Source organism: Perca flavescens, chromosome 24 (genome assembly GCF_004354835.1).
Source record: "Perca flavescens isolate YP-PL-M2 chromosome 24, PFLA_1.0, whole genome shotgun sequence".
Classification (NCBI taxonomy): Eukaryota; Metazoa; Chordata; class Actinopteri; order Perciformes; family Percidae; genus Perca; species Perca flavescens.
The window spans coordinates 9,075,964-9,094,738 of NC_041354.1; the positions used below are offsets into that span (position 1 = coordinate 9,075,964).

The 18,775-nt window shown below is 43.2% G+C and overlaps 1 protein-coding gene across 4 annotated transcripts; it reads left to right on the top strand.

The window, feature by feature from the left end:
* Positions 1 to 275: 275 nt before the first annotated feature.
* Positions 276 to 17,581, top strand: LOC114550957 (sodium- and chloride-dependent GABA transporter 2). 4 transcript variants are annotated; one of them, XM_028571961.1, is made up of 15 exons: positions 276 to 374; positions 1,887 to 2,108; positions 3,651 to 3,785; positions 7,126 to 7,266; positions 7,349 to 7,439; positions 8,219 to 8,351; positions 9,190 to 9,324; positions 9,612 to 9,715; positions 10,204 to 10,328; positions 10,961 to 11,073; positions 11,150 to 11,287; positions 11,414 to 11,516; positions 14,901 to 15,001; positions 15,325 to 15,495; positions 15,729 to 17,581. In XM_028571961.1, the coding sequence occupies exons 2-15, from the start codon at positions 1,895 to 1,897 to the stop codon at positions 15,882 to 15,884; spliced, it is 1,860 nt and encodes a 619-aa protein (XP_028427762.1). In that variant the 5' UTR covers positions 276 to 374; positions 1,887 to 1,894; the 3' UTR covers positions 15,885 to 17,581. The 4 variants fall into 4 exon arrangements, 3 of the variants coding, with proteins under 3 accessions (XP_028427762.1, XP_028427764.1, XP_028427763.1); XM_028571963.1 differs by having other exon boundaries at positions 289 to 360; XM_028571962.1 differs by lacking the exon at positions 276 to 374 and adding an exon at positions 1,685 to 1,795.
* Positions 17,582 to 18,775: the final 1,194 nt, after the last annotated feature.

Below are 18,775 nucleotides of genomic sequence, written 5' to 3' on the forward strand. Positions count from 1 at the left end.
GATAAGAATTTTAAATAAAGGAATTACAATCCTTTACTTCTTGTTTCCAGCCATATACCGTACATTGTAATATACATGTTGAAATAATATTTTATTTTATCATTAGGCTATATCATTCGTAGCCATGCAGAAGATCTCATTATTAATATCAGTCATTAATATATTCTGTAAATATCATAGCATCCACGCGCCAGGCTAGACCTATAGACGGAATCATAGTCCCTCTTTAAATTTGGATTTCGGCGCTGCGGCTGCACCAGCAGCAGCCCATCACAGTGCGTCCCTAACCGGAACAAACCATTTTCCACCCGGACGGGGGTGATCGTGTTGTAGAGATTGAGAACTACAGGAAACGCAGAGGTAGGAAACCAAAGGTAATGTCGATTTCTCTACAACGTCTCCATTCATACGACACACCAAGCGAAGATGAATGTACTGTTTCACCGTTATTATTACAGAGACTTCACCACGCCTCTCTTGTTCGATTCCGCAAAGATAGCGTGGCGGTCTCGTGAAAGTGTTACATGTTGTGTTCACCTACAACGTAGAGAGGGATGACCTGTAGATTAGCCCATGTGTCGCTACCATTTATCCCGCTATGCTATTTTATTGTTGATTGGCGGGTCAGGTGGCTTATAAAAGGCGGCTTGTGGTCGCTGTATCAGCATAATGTGGTCGCAGCTGGACATGCAGGGGACAACGGTGGAGAGAAAGAGATAACATCGTAGGATGGCGAAGGCATGTCCCGCCCTACTCTGCCTCCGATCAGTTTATCCAGGCGTAAACCTAACCAATCCAAACCAAGAGGCCAACGAGGACTAGCCAATCAGAGGCAGAGTAGAGCGGGTCATGTCTTCGCCGCCCTAGGAAGAAACGCAAATGTGTAAGGTTACGAAACGTTCAAAGCAACAAAATTAAGAATTTCAAGATGCAACAACCCTTGCTTCTATAATGGACAAAATTGAAAGAATGGAAATAACGTATGTTGACAAAGCACACCAAAAACGTGACTGTTTTATTCTAAATACACCATAAAACAACCCCAAATAATACCAGATGAAATGAGAGGATTATAAGTGTGAAAAGAGTATTATCAACCGACTAATTAATTGGACTACAACATAAGGTCCCTATAAAACATCTCTGAAATATGGAGATTTTGTTTTGACAGGAGAGACAAAAATCCTACAATGACTTATACTCAAAAACATGACTTCAATTGGATATTTTAAATATTAATATTTATATGTTTTAGGTTATTTGAGGTACTTGGGGTAAGATAGATAGATAGATAGATAGATAAGAGGAAAAGCGCAGGTGAAATTGATAGAATGAATGATTAATGAAGGCTCTGTTCCATTTTGTAAGTAAGCTATTCCAGTGAGCCAGCATGTGCGCTACCAGGGCCTCCTCTAAGTCTAATGCAGATGTCATTATTGTTATTAAATCCACCTGTGTTGTTCCTACTATGACATGCTGTAAAAAAAGGTCTATAGAACAAAGATTTGTATTTTTGCAGTATAAAATAGTGTTGTGAGAGAAATAGTCCCCCGCCAGATGCACAAGCGGAAATCGTCTGGTCCTTGAGTGTGCTGTGGAGTACAGATAAAGGACACACACCCACGTAAGTCCGTCCTTGAGATAAGTGAGGCAGCCAAACCAACAGTCAGAAAATACACCCAAATTCTAGCTGTATAATCCCGATGTGAGTGAACCCTGCTCGGTGCTCCTTTTTGAATAACTTCACAATATGTCAAGTTTTGCTAGAGGGATTACATTTGTTTACACACTGCAGGTATTTTCCTTTTGACATTTGGACTCCTCTTCCCAACTTTTTTCCTAATGACTTGTGTTTTTCTTAAGGGGTGTGTTTGTGTCTCTGCCAGAACCAGTGATGGCCGACCAGCTGCCTTCCCAGCAAGGAGACCCGCTGCTGAATAAGTGCTACCAAAGGTGCCTCCCCAATGGGAAAGAAGGAACCAAAGACGGCCTGCATGCTAGGGGACAGTGGGCTAACAAGGCTGAGTTCCTCCTGGCAGTGGCGGGGCAGATCATCGGCCTGGGAAACGTCTGGAGGTTTCCTTACCTCTGCTACAAGAACGGAGGAGGTACAGCATGTGGGATATGGGGAGAAGAGAGGATGTTTCAGCTTAAAAGTTGTCACTGTCTTTGTCTCTCTCTCTTTCCCCGTCTCTTGGCTATCTGTCTGTCATTTGCCCTTGTCTTTTTCTTTTTTTTTTTTTCTTCCCTCATTTTCCTATCCTCTAAAACTAGGGATGCCATTTGCAAGGTGTTTGTTAGAACTGGGGATATGTGTATTTTGACACTTATGATATCATATAAGTTCTCCAAAATGTGTCTGTTACACTGATTTCTACTATTGTATCGGGTCAGATTGGTGACCAGGATTTTTATTTAGGGTTAAAGTTACTATATGTAACTTTTAAATGTTTCTGAAACTGTGTAATTTTTCAGCTGATGATCATAAATGACCCGTAACAGCAAACGAGACTAACTGTGAAAAGAACACTATTTCAGAACACAGATTTCGGCCAAAGCAGCCACATCAACACAAGCTGAAAAGTTACATATAGCCACTTTAAAGGAACATGCCGACTTATTGGGACTTTAGCTTATTCACCGTATCCCCCAGAGTTAGATAAGTCCATACATACCCTTCTCATCTCCGTGCGTGTCATAACTCTGTCTGACGCACCCACCGCTAGCCTAGCTTAGCACAGATGCTGGAGGTAACCGGCTCCATCTAGCCTACTGCTCGCAATAAGTGACAAAATAACACCAACATTTTTCTATTTATATGTTGTGATTTGTATAGTCAAAAAAACAATAATAAAAAACTATAAAAAATATAAAAACTACAAAAAGCAATAACTTTAACAAAATTATTATATTATTAATATAGTATTATATTGAATACTTTTTACCTGCCTTTTAGTAAGAGATATTGTAAATGAAAAAAAAAAAAGAAGTGATTTAATGTGACAAAGCCATCTTCTAACCGTATACATACTGGGAACTATATTCTCAGAAGGCGAAGCACTGCTACTTGGGCGGAAAGATATTATTCCAATTCTGAGCGAACTCTCTGCTCCTCACCGCATGGCTTCAGGTGCTACGAGCAAATCACTTGGTGGTATTTTGTCACTTATTGGGAGCAGTAGGCTAGATGGAGCCAGTTACCTCCAGCATCTGTGCTAAGCTAGGCTAGCGGTGGGTGCGTCAGACAGAGTTACGACATTCACAGAGATGAGAAGGGTATGTATGGACTTATCTAACTCTGGGGGATACGGTGAATAAGCTAAAGTCCCAATAAGTCGCCATGTTCCTTTAATATTAAAATCATTGAAGTTTCAGTGTAAGGGTTACTTTTGGGTTATTAGTTACTTCAGAATTAAAACTGGTGTAAAAGTGATTTCAGGGTTAGATATTGGGTTGAGTGAGTTCGTAAAGGTCCTCACAAGAATATTGTGTGTGTGTGTGTGTGTGTGTGTGTGTGTGTGTGTGTGTGTGTGTGTGTGTGTGTGTGTGTGTGTGTGTGTGTGTGTGTGTGTGTGTGTGTGTGTGTGTGTGTGTGTGTGTGTGTGTGTGTGTGTGTGTGTGCGTGCGTGCGTGCGTGTGTGTGCGTCCAGGTGTGTTCTTCGTTCCCTACCTGTTGTTCCTGGTGCTGTGCGGCATCCCCCTGTTCCTCCTGGAGACCTCACTGGGACAGTACACCAGCATGGGAGGGGTCGGCGCCTGGAGGACTATCTGCCCATTATTTGGAGGTACGCTTATCTAATTATGTCATGAATAGACTATCTGAAGCTGCAGTTTGGTTTGTTGCTGGGTTGCATTGCATATTGTAATGTGTGCCCAGGTTTTGTTTTTAACAAACAATTATTTTTTTTAAATATTGATTTAATCTACAGATTATTCTCTCAAGTAATCAATTAATGTTCTTCCATAAAGTGTAAAAAAAAAAAGTGAAAAAAATGCCATTTGATAGGAGTTGATTATTGGCTACTAGTACGTCCCACAGCAGGGATTGACGTATCCTTGTAGGATACACTAAGGTCAGCACAGCATGGATTAGGGAGTAACGAGCGTTACTTCCACCCTGGGGAAACATATACTCTGAGCCTCCAAACCTGATGCAGGGGGAGACGCATCTCGCATACCTTCATCCCATGATATTGCTCCTATGACCCACGAGATAATTATCAAGTGCAGTTTCATATGATGCAGGTTAGCTGCCCACTCCGAATCTAATGGCGCTTTTCCATTACATGGTACCTACTCGCCTCGCCTTTTTTTTGTTTTCCATTACGAAAAAAAGTATCTGGTACCTGCTAACAGGTACTTTTTTTAGTACCTGCTCAGTCGAGGTTCCAAGCGAGCTGAGGTGAGCCGAGAAGGTGACGTGAAACCCTGCAGGCTGCTGATTGGTCGGAAAGAAGCGTCACTGATCACTGCATTGCTAGCGAGAGACGGCATTTTTAAATAGTTTAGCCAGCGGTGTTTTTTTGCTGCCGGAGGCTCCACGCAGAGCTTTCTCCGTAGCATACAAGTGGCCTGATGGTTATACTGGTGCGCTGGTGTGTGCATGTGTGATGTGTGTGTGTCAAGTCGCCGTATGTGTGTGTGGGGAGCTAGTGAGCGAGGGAAAAGTGAGAGAGTGACGGCGATTATCTCCGCAGCGAGTAGCGACTCTAGAGTCATATATGTGACAGAAACAAAGCGAGTAGCGACTCTAGAGTCATATATATGTGACCACGGTGGGAAATCTGGAGCAGTAAACGTTAACTATCTCTTTGATATCATGTTGTTTACAAAGGAGAACCAGGAAATGAGTCGGGGGAAATGCGACGCCACGCCCACGGCAGTCGCTATGACGACCAGCCACGCTGAGGCGATACTAAAATCTGCAATGGAAAACGGACGCACAGCGAGTCGAGGCGAGTAGAGTCGAGTAGAGTTGAGGCGAGTCGAGCAGGTACCATGTAATGGAAAAACGCCATAATCGGATGGATGCAACATGGCCAATATCTATGTGTCACTTAAGGCTCTTAAATACTAGACACAGCCCAGCTGGCGCGTGCAAATGTGACGTCATGGGATCGCCGTGACTATTTAAACCCACGCTGGTGCTCGCGACACTAGCTGCAGTCTTCTCCTGAACAGCGGTGGCGCTAATGAGCAAAGGCTACCGACGTTGCTCTTTCTACGGACTAGAAGAAGAAGGAAAAGATAAACAACGGCAGAACTGGCAGCAGCATTGCCGTCAATTCTTCGATTTGATTGGACGACCTACTTCGGCGGATCATGCCTTTCATTCACCATAAAAGAGCTCATCTTAACCCAGTAAGTTTACAAGACAGACTTGCAGTCACTCTGAGAGTCCTGGCATCCGGTTGTCGTCGAACTCGTTCAGGCCCCCTGTTTGCGACCTCTGCTTGCGCGCTATAAATCGGGCGCACCGGCAGGATATTACGTCATTTTGACGTCACGATAGCTCGCGCCACCTTGGATGCGTCTACTATATAAGAGTCATTACTCGTTCTCACTGTATACTTATACTCTCTCCTATACTTGTCTCCCCCCCCCCCCTCCAATCTTTCTCCGTACGGGTGCAAGCATTCAAAAAATTCCTATGTCCACATCAATACAAAACCCATATTAACAATCTGACCACTATTTGGCATTCCCTGCCAGCTGCATGCGTGCACAGTTCATATTCAATCTCAGCTTGTGTATCAAAACAATTCAAGAGTGCAGAAGGCAACGCGCTCCCTGCCTGCCAATACGCCAATAAAACACACACTTGAGGTTGCATGTCTTGTTTTCATGCTATCCTGCTATCCAAACAAAGTTAAGCATTAACTTAACACGCAATTACACCAGTTAAACAGAACCTTCCGCGTGGTGCTTTTTAAGAGAAATGAAACACTGTGTGAAGTTACTTAAATTGTGATCCTGTATTACTGAGTTAAGATGAGCTCTTTTATGGTGAATGAAAGGCATGATCCGCCGAAGTAGGTCGTCCAATCAAATCGAAGCATTGACGGCAATGCTGCCTGTAGGAATGGAAGCAGGTTTAGACAATTACACATCTGGATGGTAGGAATGCATTGAAGTATCAAGGAAAGGCTTACCATCTTTAAGTAGACCTGCACACTGTTTACAGTTTTCCTCTGGATATCAAGTTGGACCGCCCATGCTGTAAAGGCATTATAGAGGACTTAGGACTTTCCTGGCTGTATTTATTCATATGTGCAGCAGAATGACTAATTGGTGGGTCAATATCCATGGAAGACGTTCTATTTAATTTAGATTTATGCAAATTTCAAGCACAAAACTGAACTAATGAAGTACAGAAAACAACACAAAGTCCATTTGGCGTGCAGGTGCAGCTACGGCCAGTAGCGCGCCAGCTGGACCACCACATTGAAAACAGATTATGTGTGTGCTCCATATTGCATTCTTTTTTTTTTTTTTTTTTTTTTTTTTTTACCCTGTTCAGTGACAAATATGTGCTGCTCTGCTCTTTGGTCCATATGGCCTGCAGATGCACACACATACACTCACACATTTGCACATGCACACAGGGTTACCAGTATTTTGTTGACAGCTGGTCGTGTGAAGGCCATGTGTTTAGCACAGGGACAAACTATGTCGACAATATGCAGTACTTACTCGGGCACATTTGTTTGTATACCCACAAACAAAGAAATGCTTCTGTAAGTATTTCATCACTTTTAATATGCCATCATTAGATAAAGGCCTGAATTTCATTACAGGACACCACAAACAGCCATTTGTCTAGGCAAACAGCCCACACTTTCCAACCCACTCAAGGCCTCATAAGACCATCATTCATCCTTAATGAAGATATACTAGATGTGGGCTGCGAGTCGAGTGTCTCAATAAATGGATGCTCTCATATGAAACTCAAGTGACTTGGAACTGATAATAGAATGTGTGTTCTTGAGTGCTTTGAAGCTCATTTATTTGTGTAACGGCAACTCTGGACATGTATCCGTCTGTAATCCTGCTGCACATCAGCCAGTGGTAGGTTCTGCTTGTGTAAACCATCGCACTTTTTATATCGGTCTTATGTCTCTGCAGGCCTCGGCTACGCCAGCCAGGTGATGATCCTGCATGGCTGTGTGTACTACATCGTCATCCTGGCCTGGGCTCTCTTCTACCTGACCTACAGCTTCGAGGCGGAGCTGCCCTGGTCACACTGTAACAACACATGGAACACTGGTCAGTAGAGACAGGAAGTTAGAAGCTTCCGTCATTGCACTTTGAGGCCGCTGTGTAAAACCTCCCATGTGTTCTCCTGCAGAGGCGTGTGTCCTGTTTGACCGCCACAACCAGACAGGCAATGTGAGCAGCCTGCCTGAGAACGCCACCTCCCCTGTCATAGAGTTTTGGGAGTGAGTTCCTTGGTTTGTCACCTTTTTTTGTGGTATTGCTGTAAGGCTGTCTGACGGCTCCAGCGGCATCAGGCCAGCACAGATCCTGCAGGTGAATGGTTCCAACAATCCTACTGCTCCGAATAAGTGACAAAATAACGCCAACATGTTCCTATTTACATGTTGTGATTTATAGAGTCACAGCGTGTACAAAAAACAACGTAACATGAGACACAGCCGTCTTCTAACTGTAAACAAACCGGGAACTATATTCTCAGGCGGAAGAATATAGTACTTGGGCGGTGTGATATGCTTGCAACAAGCCTGTCTGACAATATAGTTCCCGGTTTGTTTACTGTTAGAAGATGGCTGTGTCTCATGTTACGTTGTTTTTTGTACACGTGTAAATAGGAACATGTTGGCGTTATTTTGTCACTTTTGTCACAATTGGGAGCAGTAGGCTAGTTGGAACCAGTTACCTGCAGGATCTGTGCTGGGCTAAGCTAATGCTGGAGCCGTCAGACAGCGTTACAGCACGCACGGAGATGAGAAGGGTATGTATCGACTTGTCTTACTCTGGGGGTTACGGTGAATAAGCTAAATTCCCAATAAGTCGGCGTGTTCCTTTAACAGCGGTGTGTGTGTGTGTGTGTGTGTGTGTGTGTGTGTGTGTGTGTGTGTGTGTGTGTGTGTGTGTGTGTGTGTGTGTGTGTGTGTGTGTGTGTGTGTGTGTGTGTGTGTGTGTGTGTGTGTGTGTGTGTGTGTGTGTGTGTGTGTGTGTGTGTGTGTGTGTGTTGTAGGCGGGAAGTGCTTCGTCTCTCCAGCAGTTTAGACGAGCTGGGTCCAATCAGCTGGAAGCTTGCTCTGTGTCTCGCCGTCATCTGGCTCGTGTGTTACTTCTGTGTCTGGAAGGGAGTCAAGTCCACCGGAAAGGTGAGCGGAAAACATACCACCATCATCACGCCTGATTGCCATACTCCTTTTCAACTCATATCTCAGTTAACTCTAAACACGCAGACGTTATATACATATCATTACATATATATACATATAATCTAAACATATGTGTATCATGTTTTGCAACTTTCAAGTTGAAGTTGAAAGTTGACAGACATGATGCACATATTTTTAGATTCATTGTGACTTACACTTTTTGACGATATAATTGTTTGTGTATGAAACTTAATAAAGCCAGTTAAAAAAAGACACTCCTTATATCCCAGAGCTTAACTGAGCATCATCACATTTTAATTGGTAGTTGTCTGTACATCTGTGACTACATTATAAACCGGAATGGCTAATAGCTAATTCGGCATATTATATATGGTGATTATTTGACCTGATGTAATGGGGCACAGTTCTCTTAAGTTTGTCTGAGGGGGGCCCACAATGTCAGACTTTGAAAGCCCCTGCTCTCGATTAATCCTCTTTTTATTTGAGTCCTCGGAGCGCAGAGAGCACAAGGCCAGAAAAGTAGTCTTGCTCTAGGTACAGAGCTGTGTGACTGAGCGTTGGCAAAGTTAGAACCAAAAAATAAATTCTCTTCTTTTATATGGTTGGCAAATGAAATAAGGGCCTGGGCCCTGCAGCAGTTTTGTAGGATTTGTTTGTTGTGTCACTGCCACCATCTGTCAACAGGTTTTAAGACTCCAACTTTCCACGGTTCCTTTTCAGTATTTCACCTCTGTTTGAGGACATCACAGCTGTGTCCCTGCTGTTTTCTGTCTCTGTGCTGTCCTGACCACATCCCCGCATGCTGTGTACATTCTAGGTGGTGTACCTGACAGCCACCTTCCCATATGTCATGCTGTTTGTGCTGCTGGTGCGCGGTGCCACCCTGCCTGGGGCGACCCAAGGCATCATCTACTACCTCAAGCCTAACTCCGCCCGCCTGGCAGACCCACAGGTACAAAAAAAAAACCACAAACACACTTTCGTACACATTCATGCCTTATTTTAGACAATATAGAAGTGAGTTAGATTTATTTGTGTATTACATTTTGTCATTTGTGTGAATGAAAATTGACTTTATTGCATATCTTACAGCTTAGATACTGAGAATGAATAGGGTCTAACTACCACTGTCGCTATACAGACTGCAGGGATGTTGGAGGGTTGATTTTATTTTTTTTTCTCTATTCTGGCTTTAATAAAAGCTCAGTGTTAATGCACAAGTTCCCTCTCTTTCTATAGGTATGGATGGATGCGGGTACCCAGGTATTTTTCTCATATGGAATCTGTTTGGGAAGTCTCACGGCCCTCGGCAGTTACAACAAATACAACAACGACTGCTACAAGTGAGCGCCTTTGTCACACACAAACACACAGCAGCAAGTGTACCCACACAGCGTCTCCTTCCACTCCACTTCAGACAAACCATATTCACTGAAATGTACGCTCTAAGCTCCCACCGGTCAGAGGGCTTCCAGAAGGAATGGCTGGAATGGACAGAGAAAACACAATGATACAGCCACACCTTAAAGAAAAGCCCTCGCTGCCATGTTTCCCACACTCTAGGACTCCACACACACACACACACACACACACACACACACACACACACACACACACACACACACACACACACACACACACACAAACACAGAAAGAGTAAAGCACTTAACTCTTAACTTGTATTTACAGTAACAGGCCAGAGCTCCACAATACAAGGCCAAAGACCCTGATTAAGATCTCGTGGATTCCGTTACGGCCACTTGTCTACATGTACTTTTTGTGTCTTGCTATAATGCTAAATCAATTGTGTTTTGTTTGTATGGCCCCCCAGGGACTCTTTCCTTCTGTGCCTCCTGAACAGCGCCACCAGTTTTCTGGCGGGCTTTGCCATCTTCTCAGTGCTGGGCTTCATGGCTGAGGAGCAGGGCGTGGACATAGCCACGGTGGCCCAGTCAGGTGAAACAGAAGTGGGGAGATCTCGTTTAGGAAAACGGCTCAAGGGACAACCGAAATGAATTAATTTCACTGTGCCATAAGTAATAACTATGTTCTAAATGTTTCTTATCGTCATCAAATCCCATTGAAAGACCAACAGGTACTACTACTAACAGGTATCCTCTGTGAGCCAAAGCCTGAAATAGCTTATTCCGCCATTGTTGTCCAAAAACTATTAATCTGTATTACTCCACGGCTGAAAATAGTCCCTATCAAATGCCCTATTTAATCCTATTTGAGTAATGTGTGCTAAAAAAAAATGACAGAGCCCAGTTGCTTTGGGAAATGACTTAGCCTTTTTTTTTTTAAGTAAAATTAAATATAGTGTGGCCTGTTTTTAAAGATTTACACCTTCAGTTAGAAAAGGAACACCGGCCTTATAATACTATTTTTATTTTTCTTTATTTTACCAAAAAACGATTACAAAAGACTTCACCCTTTATGGCCTAATTTAGCTGAAAATAGTTTTTTAGTCTAGTTATTGCTTTCTTTTCTTCCTCTTATATAATATGATAAATCACATCACATAGGTATGTGACACCCAATCTTTCTCGTGTTTCAATAACATGTATTTACTTGGTTCATCCTGTCAGGACCTGGCCTTGCCTTCATTGCCTACCCGAGAGCTGTCGCCATGATGCCTGTACCCCAACTGTGGGCCGTCTGCTTCTTTCTCATGATCATCATGCTGGGGCTGGACACACAGGTAGAGACACACACACACACACGCATACACTAACATCTCACACACACGCTGACCACGTCTCCCCTCTGCCGCCCAGTTTGTGAGTCTGGAGGCCCTGATGACGTCCGTGACCGACCTTTACCCTCATCTGATCCGACGAGGCCACCGCAGGGAGCTGCTGCTGCTATTCGTCTGCATCGTCTGCTTCCTGCTCGGACTGGTCATGGTCACGCCTGTAAGTCCCACTCAGCAGAGATGGATGTACAGTAGGTGAGGTGTACGTGATCCTCTATGATCCTCTGTTGGTTTTAATAATGTAGAATAATGGCATTTTCTCTCTTTTGTGGCCACCCCGATGCAGGGTGGTCTGTATGTGTTCCAGATCTATGACCATTTCTCCTGCAGTGGAGCCAGCCTGCTGCTTCTCTCCATCTTCCAGTCTCTGGCCATCGGCTGGGTCTACGGTACACATCTCAACTCCTTTTTTATTTATTTGTATCTCCCCTCCACCTTCCTCTCCAGCCTCACATGTTCACTTTTGTCTTTGTTGTCTTTTCTTTAATCAAAGACACATTTTATATGTCGGAAATATCCTACCATCGCATTCCATGTCTGAATTTAATGAAATTCTGTCGGAGCTCATTAGTCTGACAGTAGGCTAAATAAATCTTAGGTTGACTGCTGTCAGTACACACGGAAAATATAAAGAAAGAGCGGTGCCAAGAATTAAACACTTTATCCCTCCACTAATGAAAGTAGTTCCTAAAATCTGATTAACACACACAGTCCACGTCCTCCCCTCCCTTCTGCATTCCAGTTGGAGTCAGTAGACAGTATATTAACATGGCTGCAGCTACCCACTGTTGTAAGGAGACTGGCTCCTAGCCAGGCCCCTGTCTGTCTCCTCCGGGCCCTAAATCAGCCCCCGGGCCCCGTCGCCTCTCAGTCTCAGTCTGGCGGCCCCAGGGAGCCCCTATCCCAGCCAAACCTGGGGGCTCTAGATCATTTACAAAAAACAATGTTTGTTTAAGAGTGAGATGGGTGGAATGTGCCCCCGCACATACATCACGACAATACAATAACGATTACCTAGTATTTGGTGAAGAATTAAGAGCCAGAAAAGTTGTGACATGTTAAAAAAGATAGTAGTGCCATCGCAGGTGATAACAAAAAGGTCAAGTAGATGAGCTGTGTGTGTGTGTGTGTGTGTGTGTGTGTGTGTGTGTGTGTGTGTGTGTGTGTGTGTGTGTGTGTGTGTGTGTGTGTGTGTGTGTGTGTGTGTGTGTGTGTGTGTGTGTGTGTGTGTGTGTGTGTGTGTGTGTGTGTGTGTGTGTGTGTGTGTGTGTGTGTGTGTGTGTGTGAATATGAATACCAAGGAAGCCTGTTTTTATGGCTCTCCCAGCAGGAGGTGAGTGGAGCAGCACAGTTTAGCAGAGGGGTTTTTAGTGGACTGGGTAACAGCGGTCAGGACCCCAGTGCACCTTTTTATGGCTGGGAATGTACAGTTTTTTTTGTTTTTTTTTAAGGACTCAAACATACACTAACACTCTTCTGTTGCTGGCTATGACTCGCTCCACGGGTTGGGTTATTTTAGAAAAGGAACAGCTACTTTTACTGTCCTTTTCTTACTTCAATTCTGTCGTCAGATCAACGTAAAGATGCTGCTACTTCAGTTAGTCATTACTATATGTAGAAGGAGAGATGAGTGCTATTACCTAGTAATAGTGTTCAGTTATTGTTTAATAGAAATCTTTTTTACAGGTCCCATGACATGGTGCTCTTTGGATGCTTTTATGTAGACCTTAGTGGTCCCCTAATACTGTATCTGATGTCTCTTTTATATAGGCCTTAGTGGTCCCCTAATACTGTATCTGAAGTCTCTTTTATATAGGCCTTAGTGGTCCCCTAATACTGTATCTGAAGTCTCTTTTATATAGGCCTTAGTGGTCCCCTAATACTGAATCTGAAGTCTCTTTTATATAGGCCTTAGTGGTCCCTAATACTGTATCTGATGTCTCTTTTATATAGACCTTAGTGGTCCCTAATACTGTATCTGATGTCTCTTTTATATAGGCCTTAGTGGTCCCCTAATATTGTATCTGAAGTCTCTTTTATATAGACCTTAGTGGTCCCTAATACTGTATCTGATGTCTCTTTTATATAGACCTTAGTGGTCCCCTAATATTGTATCTGAAGTCTCTTTTATATAGACCTTAGTGGTCCCCTAATACTGTATCTGATGTCTCTTTTATATAGGCCTTAGTGGTCCCCTAATACTGTATCTGAAGTCTCTTTTATATAGGCCTTAGTGGTCCCCTAATACTGTATCTGAAGTCTCTTTTATATAGGCCTTAGTGGTCCCCTAATACTGAATCTGAAGTCTCTTTTATATAGGCCTTAGTGGTCCCCTAATACTGAATCTGAAGTCTCTTTTATATAGGCCTTAGTGGTCCCCTAATATTGTATCTGAAGTCTCTTTTATATAGACCTTAGTGGTCCCTAATACTGTATCTGATGTCTCTTTTATATAGACCTTAGTGGTCCCCTAATATTGTATCTGAAGTCTCTTTTATATAGACCTTAGTGGTCCCCTAATACTGTATCTGAAGTCTCTTTTATATAGACTTTAGTGGTCCCCTAATACTGTATCTGAAGTCTCTTTTATATAGGCCTTAGTGGTCCCCTAATACTGTATCTGAAGTCTCTTTTATATAGACCTTAGTGGTCCCCTAATACTGTATCTGAAGTCTCTTTTATATAGGCCTTAGTGGTCCCCTAATACTGTATCTGAAGTCTCTTTTATATAGACCTTAGTGGTCCCCTAATACTGTATCTGAAGTCTCTTTTATATAGACTTTAGTGGTCCCCTAATACTGTATCTGAAGTCTCTTTTATATAGGCCTTAGTGGTCCCCTAATACTGTATCTGAAGTCTCTTTTATATAGGCCTTAGTGGTCCCCTAATACTGTATCTGAAGTCTCTTTTTCTTTAGACCTTAGTGGTCCCCTAATACTGTATCTGCAAAGCAGAGAAAGGGGAGGTAACCTTGCTCCTTATGACCTCATAAGGAGAAGATTCCAGATCGGCCCATCTGAGCTTTCATTTTCTCAAAGGCAGAGCAGGATACCCAGGGCTCGGTTTACACCTATCGCCATTTCTAGCCACTGGGGGACCATAGGCAGGCTGGGGGAACGCATATTCAAACCTCATAAAGTGAAAATGTTTAATGCCATGGGACCTTTTAAGGAAATGTATATATTTCTTACAACCTGGGTCTTATTTTTTTTGGGTGTTTTGACCATCATTTGTATAGGTTGTGATAACATTTAATTTGCCAACTAAATAGCTGAGATATGGTGACATAGCATCATCACCTAAATAGATTCCAGTAGGGCAAGACTTATTAGGCTATAATTGAATCCTAATTTATGCTTTTTTTTATTAAGTGAAACCAATGTGAACATTAAAACGATTACACAAATTATCTTCAGTAAATGTCTGTTAGATCTTTTAGAGCAACTTCCTGTTTTAACTTGGGCGTTGAACAACATAAACCCTACGTACTGCTGCTACTACCATGCTTCCGTCTCCTGTTAAATCTACGACTCTCATTGTACCACGACTACCACTGATTCTGCCGGCACTACTGCTACGACATATCCGTTTAAAGCCATTTAAAGACCTTTTTTGTAGTACTTTCCTCTATAGTGGTGGATACTGGCAAACAAAATGTATTCCAAGTGAGTGAGCCACTGCCACCAAAAACAACAAGCCGGTCGTAAACCAAACCATGATGTCAAACCAAACCACAACCACTCATGGTGAAGTTGTTCTTGTTTTGGCCACAGGAGCCGAGCGCTTCAGCGCCAACATCAGGGATATGACCGGCTACAGCCCCCTGCCTGTCTTCAAGCTGTGCTGGAAATATTTGACCCCGGCCGTGTGCTCTGTGAGTGACCCCCCCCACCCCCTCCCTGCTGACCTGCTGTCACACTGTTTTGTGTCTGCTTGCTGTGTAATAATATACACATTAACGCATGTGCCTGTCAATCAGTCTTCGCATGACAAATGTGGTCTTTCCATGTGTCTAAATATGTTACACCAAGCCATAACGGTTTGAAAAAAAAACAACTGACATCCAAAACTTGGTGATGGACTGTGATGGTGTTACCGTGTCAACCTGATATACCTCAGTCCAAACGCATGTTGTACTGATTTGGGTTCTTATGCGCCAAGACTAACTGACCCAGTCCTCCGTCTTTCTGCCCACAGGCTACCTTTGTGTTTTCCCTGGTGAGTTGGTCTCCGTTGAAGCTGGGTAAAGGCCTGGTGGCTCCAGCCTGGGCCACCGCGCTGGGCTGGCTCCTTACTCTCTCCTCCGTCTCCCTGCTTCCCATCTGGGCCATCTACGCCCTGGCCACCACCCCAGGAACCCTGCCACAGGTTATACCAGCACTCTCTTTAATCCACTTACCACCGTGTGCTGCTGATGTGTTAGTTAACCCAGTGATGTTAAAGAAATCTACATATGTACCATGTGGATTTTCCTCAGATAATTAAAAGGAAGCGAAATTTTAAAACGTAACACGCCGAATAAAAGACTTCAGAGTGGTGAGTAGAGGTTAAAACGATCAACTAACTGTACATTTTTGTCCCCCCCCCCGCCACCCCCACAGCGCTTCCAACGTCTGTGCAGTCCTGCTGAAACCTCATCACGGGCCCTCCACTACTTCCCCGCCAGCACCCCGGCACTCCTCTACAACCCGGGACTGCCCCTGACCGAGAAGCAGAAGGAGCCGATCACGGACATCATCCAGAGTCCTGTCACCTGATGATGGTCACTGGCGCTGTGACACTGGATGCTGGGCAGGCAGTTAGGTGTGGCAAAGGGGAGGGTCAAGGTTCGATTTAATGCTGTTTAGGATTCTAGAGCGGCAGAGGCCTGTTTCAGTTAAAAAGATCTTGTTAACCCTATCTGCTTCAAATCTATAGCTTTTCTTTTATGTAGCAGTTGGATATCACTGTACTTGTGAACCATTTCATCACAGCCCCTTAAGCCATCTAAGGCTCTGTTCTCTGCTGTTGCCAGCATTATTGAAGGAGTTGGCGCTCTACTCTCTATGAGGGATCACTGCATGCTCGGCTTTGACTCTCCACTGAATATTTGTTGTTCCGTTTTGGGTGCTGGTATCCTCTGATGAATCTATGAGTCAGACATGTTTTATACAGCGATTTGCCTGGAATGTTTTTGTATGTGCTTTACCCTCTGTGATCGCCATACCATGGAGTTTGAATGGTTCATAACATGCCTTATACCCGGAGCAAGATTTGCGTTAGCAAAACACTTGTTTTTACTGCCAATATATCAAGTGCTTAACTTGATGTCATGGTTACACTTAATCAATAACAAAATGATCGAAATGTGCAGTTAACTGTTTGCATCAATTATACTCGTCTATCGTTTGAAAGAAAGTAGGCAGGAAAGTTAGTTGTTAGTTATTTTTTTGTTGTTGTTAGTGCAGTTTCTGCTAAATAAAAAGGCGTTACTAGAACGTCTTTGCACTGTACCAAAAATAACTATCATTTATCAAGCTGAGAAACATGCAATCATCGTGTCTGAATCAGCATGTATTAACACAATATTGAAATGTCGCAGCTGCTGTATAGACAAAACTGATTGATTTATTTATTTTATTTTATTTTAAGCCCAAAACATTTAAGGTGAAATGTTGAAGTAGGTTTTTAATAAGAAAATACCTCTGGCACTCCTGTGTGGCATTACAGTATATTTCAATGTAACATGCAGTGCAACTTTGAAGTGCAAATCTAAAGTGGCAAATGAAGAAGTGACCTCTATGCAGTGTAGGGATGTTTATATTCATCAGAAAAAAAACAAATGCAGAATGTGAAGAATCAAGTCGGTTTTGTAGAAACGTGTTTTGTTTTGCTTTCTTTCTTTCTTTCTTTTTATAATTATTTTTATTATTTCCGTTTTCTTTCACTGACCTGATTCAGGAAGACAGTGCTATGTTTTATCAAAATGAAGGACACTTGGAACTGTGTAGAACTTTCCTAAAAAGGGTAGTTTATAATAATTGCAGCCTTGTTAATAAAAAAAAAATATTTTTCATATATCACTAACTGTTACTACAGACTTTTAAAATGTACTTTCCAGTGTCTCCGGGGTTTCGGTTGTGAAAGAATGTACTCTTCACTGGGAGAACTCTAACTTTAAATCTCTAAAACCAGAAGAATGAGCAATATTTTGTGAGGGGGCGTGATGTATTTAATATGTTTGAAGATAAAAGGTTCCTTTTGTAAACTTGAAAAAGCTGGTTCACCTTCAGACCTGGATCAGGTTTCATCTTTTGGATGCTCCTCTGAGATTAATTTAAAACCCATCTGCTATCTTATGAAAGGCAATCATTTACTTCAACTAGATCCAAGTGTTGTATTATCTTTGTTTACAGATGTATACATGTGCCTTTTTATTTCTTTTTTACATACATACATTGTGGATAAAACTAAAGTTTGTGTTGACTGTGTTCATTTTTTTGCAAAAAGGTGAGAAGCTGTGTGCGTGCAGGTGTGTGTGTGTTTGTGTTCCCCAGTGCAGAGTATACCTGTGGTGGATGGCTATAGCTGTCACCCAGGAGATGTTGCTCTCTCCCTTGGCACCATGGTAACGGATGCTAAGAACACACCTGGTTTCTAAGAACGAGAACGAGAGGAACTGAAGGGGAGGTGGAGGAAGAAGGGACAGTACACACACACACACACACTCCATCAGCCATTCAACCATCACAAGAACAAGCACTTTGATTGCTGTTCCCTTCATCTGAAGCATTTTCATCCTGATGGGAATTACTGGTTTAACATCCAGGAAGGGATAGAAGAGTAGGACGGAGGGAGAGATGGAGCAAAAGAGGGATGGTGTGTGTATTTGTGCGCAGAGGAGGAGAGGGGGGGGGGACTCTGACACCACCACTTAGATAGAGCCTGGTGGTTATGTAAAAGGCTCGGCCTGTCAATTAACCGTATTGGATTGCCTCCCCTCCCAGCCACCGTAGAAAGTGGGCCGGTCCCACACACGTGGCTCGGCACGCGGGTTCACACACAACTTGTTTTGGTGACGCTCAATACTGTATGCAGACTGCTTTGCACATGTGATCTGGGTTACTGTGTGTGTGTGTGTGTGTGTGTGTGTGTGTGTTTTGTGGGGATAACGGGGGCGGTTTATGTCCATATGGTTGCTTTGGCATACATCTCGGTTTCAGATGATGGGGATTAAAAATGATCCAATGGGCTGAATGTGTGAGATTCAAAGAGGATGGGGAAGAGGGAGGGAGAGGAGGACATTGTAGGGAAATAAGCTAAAGCGTGTGTGTGTGTGTGTGTGTGTGTGTGTGTGTGTGTGTGTGTGTGTCTGTATGTGTGTGTCATTACAGTGTAGCATTTAAATATGCTGTGGAAAGTTGCCTAATTTTTGCTCAGGCTCAGTGCCACTGGTTTGCAGCTGCAATACATTTCAACACATATTAATCCTTTGGGTGTACATGTATGGGGATGAACTCAAAATACTAACATGCATATTGATGTCTCAAACACACACTCACACACAAGCGTCGAAGGTCCCTCATGACATCACTCTGTCCTGGTCAAACATCCTCTCACGCACAGCTCTGGTTTGCTCTGTCTTTATAGGTGTCGTTTTACTGCAGGT

Bases quoted from the DNA above. Each gene is read 5' to 3' on its own strand.
- LOC114550957 (XM_028571961.1), top strand. From the start codon at position 1,895: ATGGCCGACCAGCTGCCTTCCCAGCAAGGAGACCCGCTGCTGAATAAG. The intron at 7,440-8,218 runs GTGAGTTCCTTG...TGTGTGTTGTAG, and splicing joins CCTGTCATAGAGTTTTGGGA to GCGGGAAGTGCTTCGTCTCT. The intron at 15,002-15,324 runs GTGAGTGACCCC...TTCTGCCCACAG, and splicing joins TGACCCCGGCCGTGTGCTCT to GCTACCTTTGTGTTTTCCCT.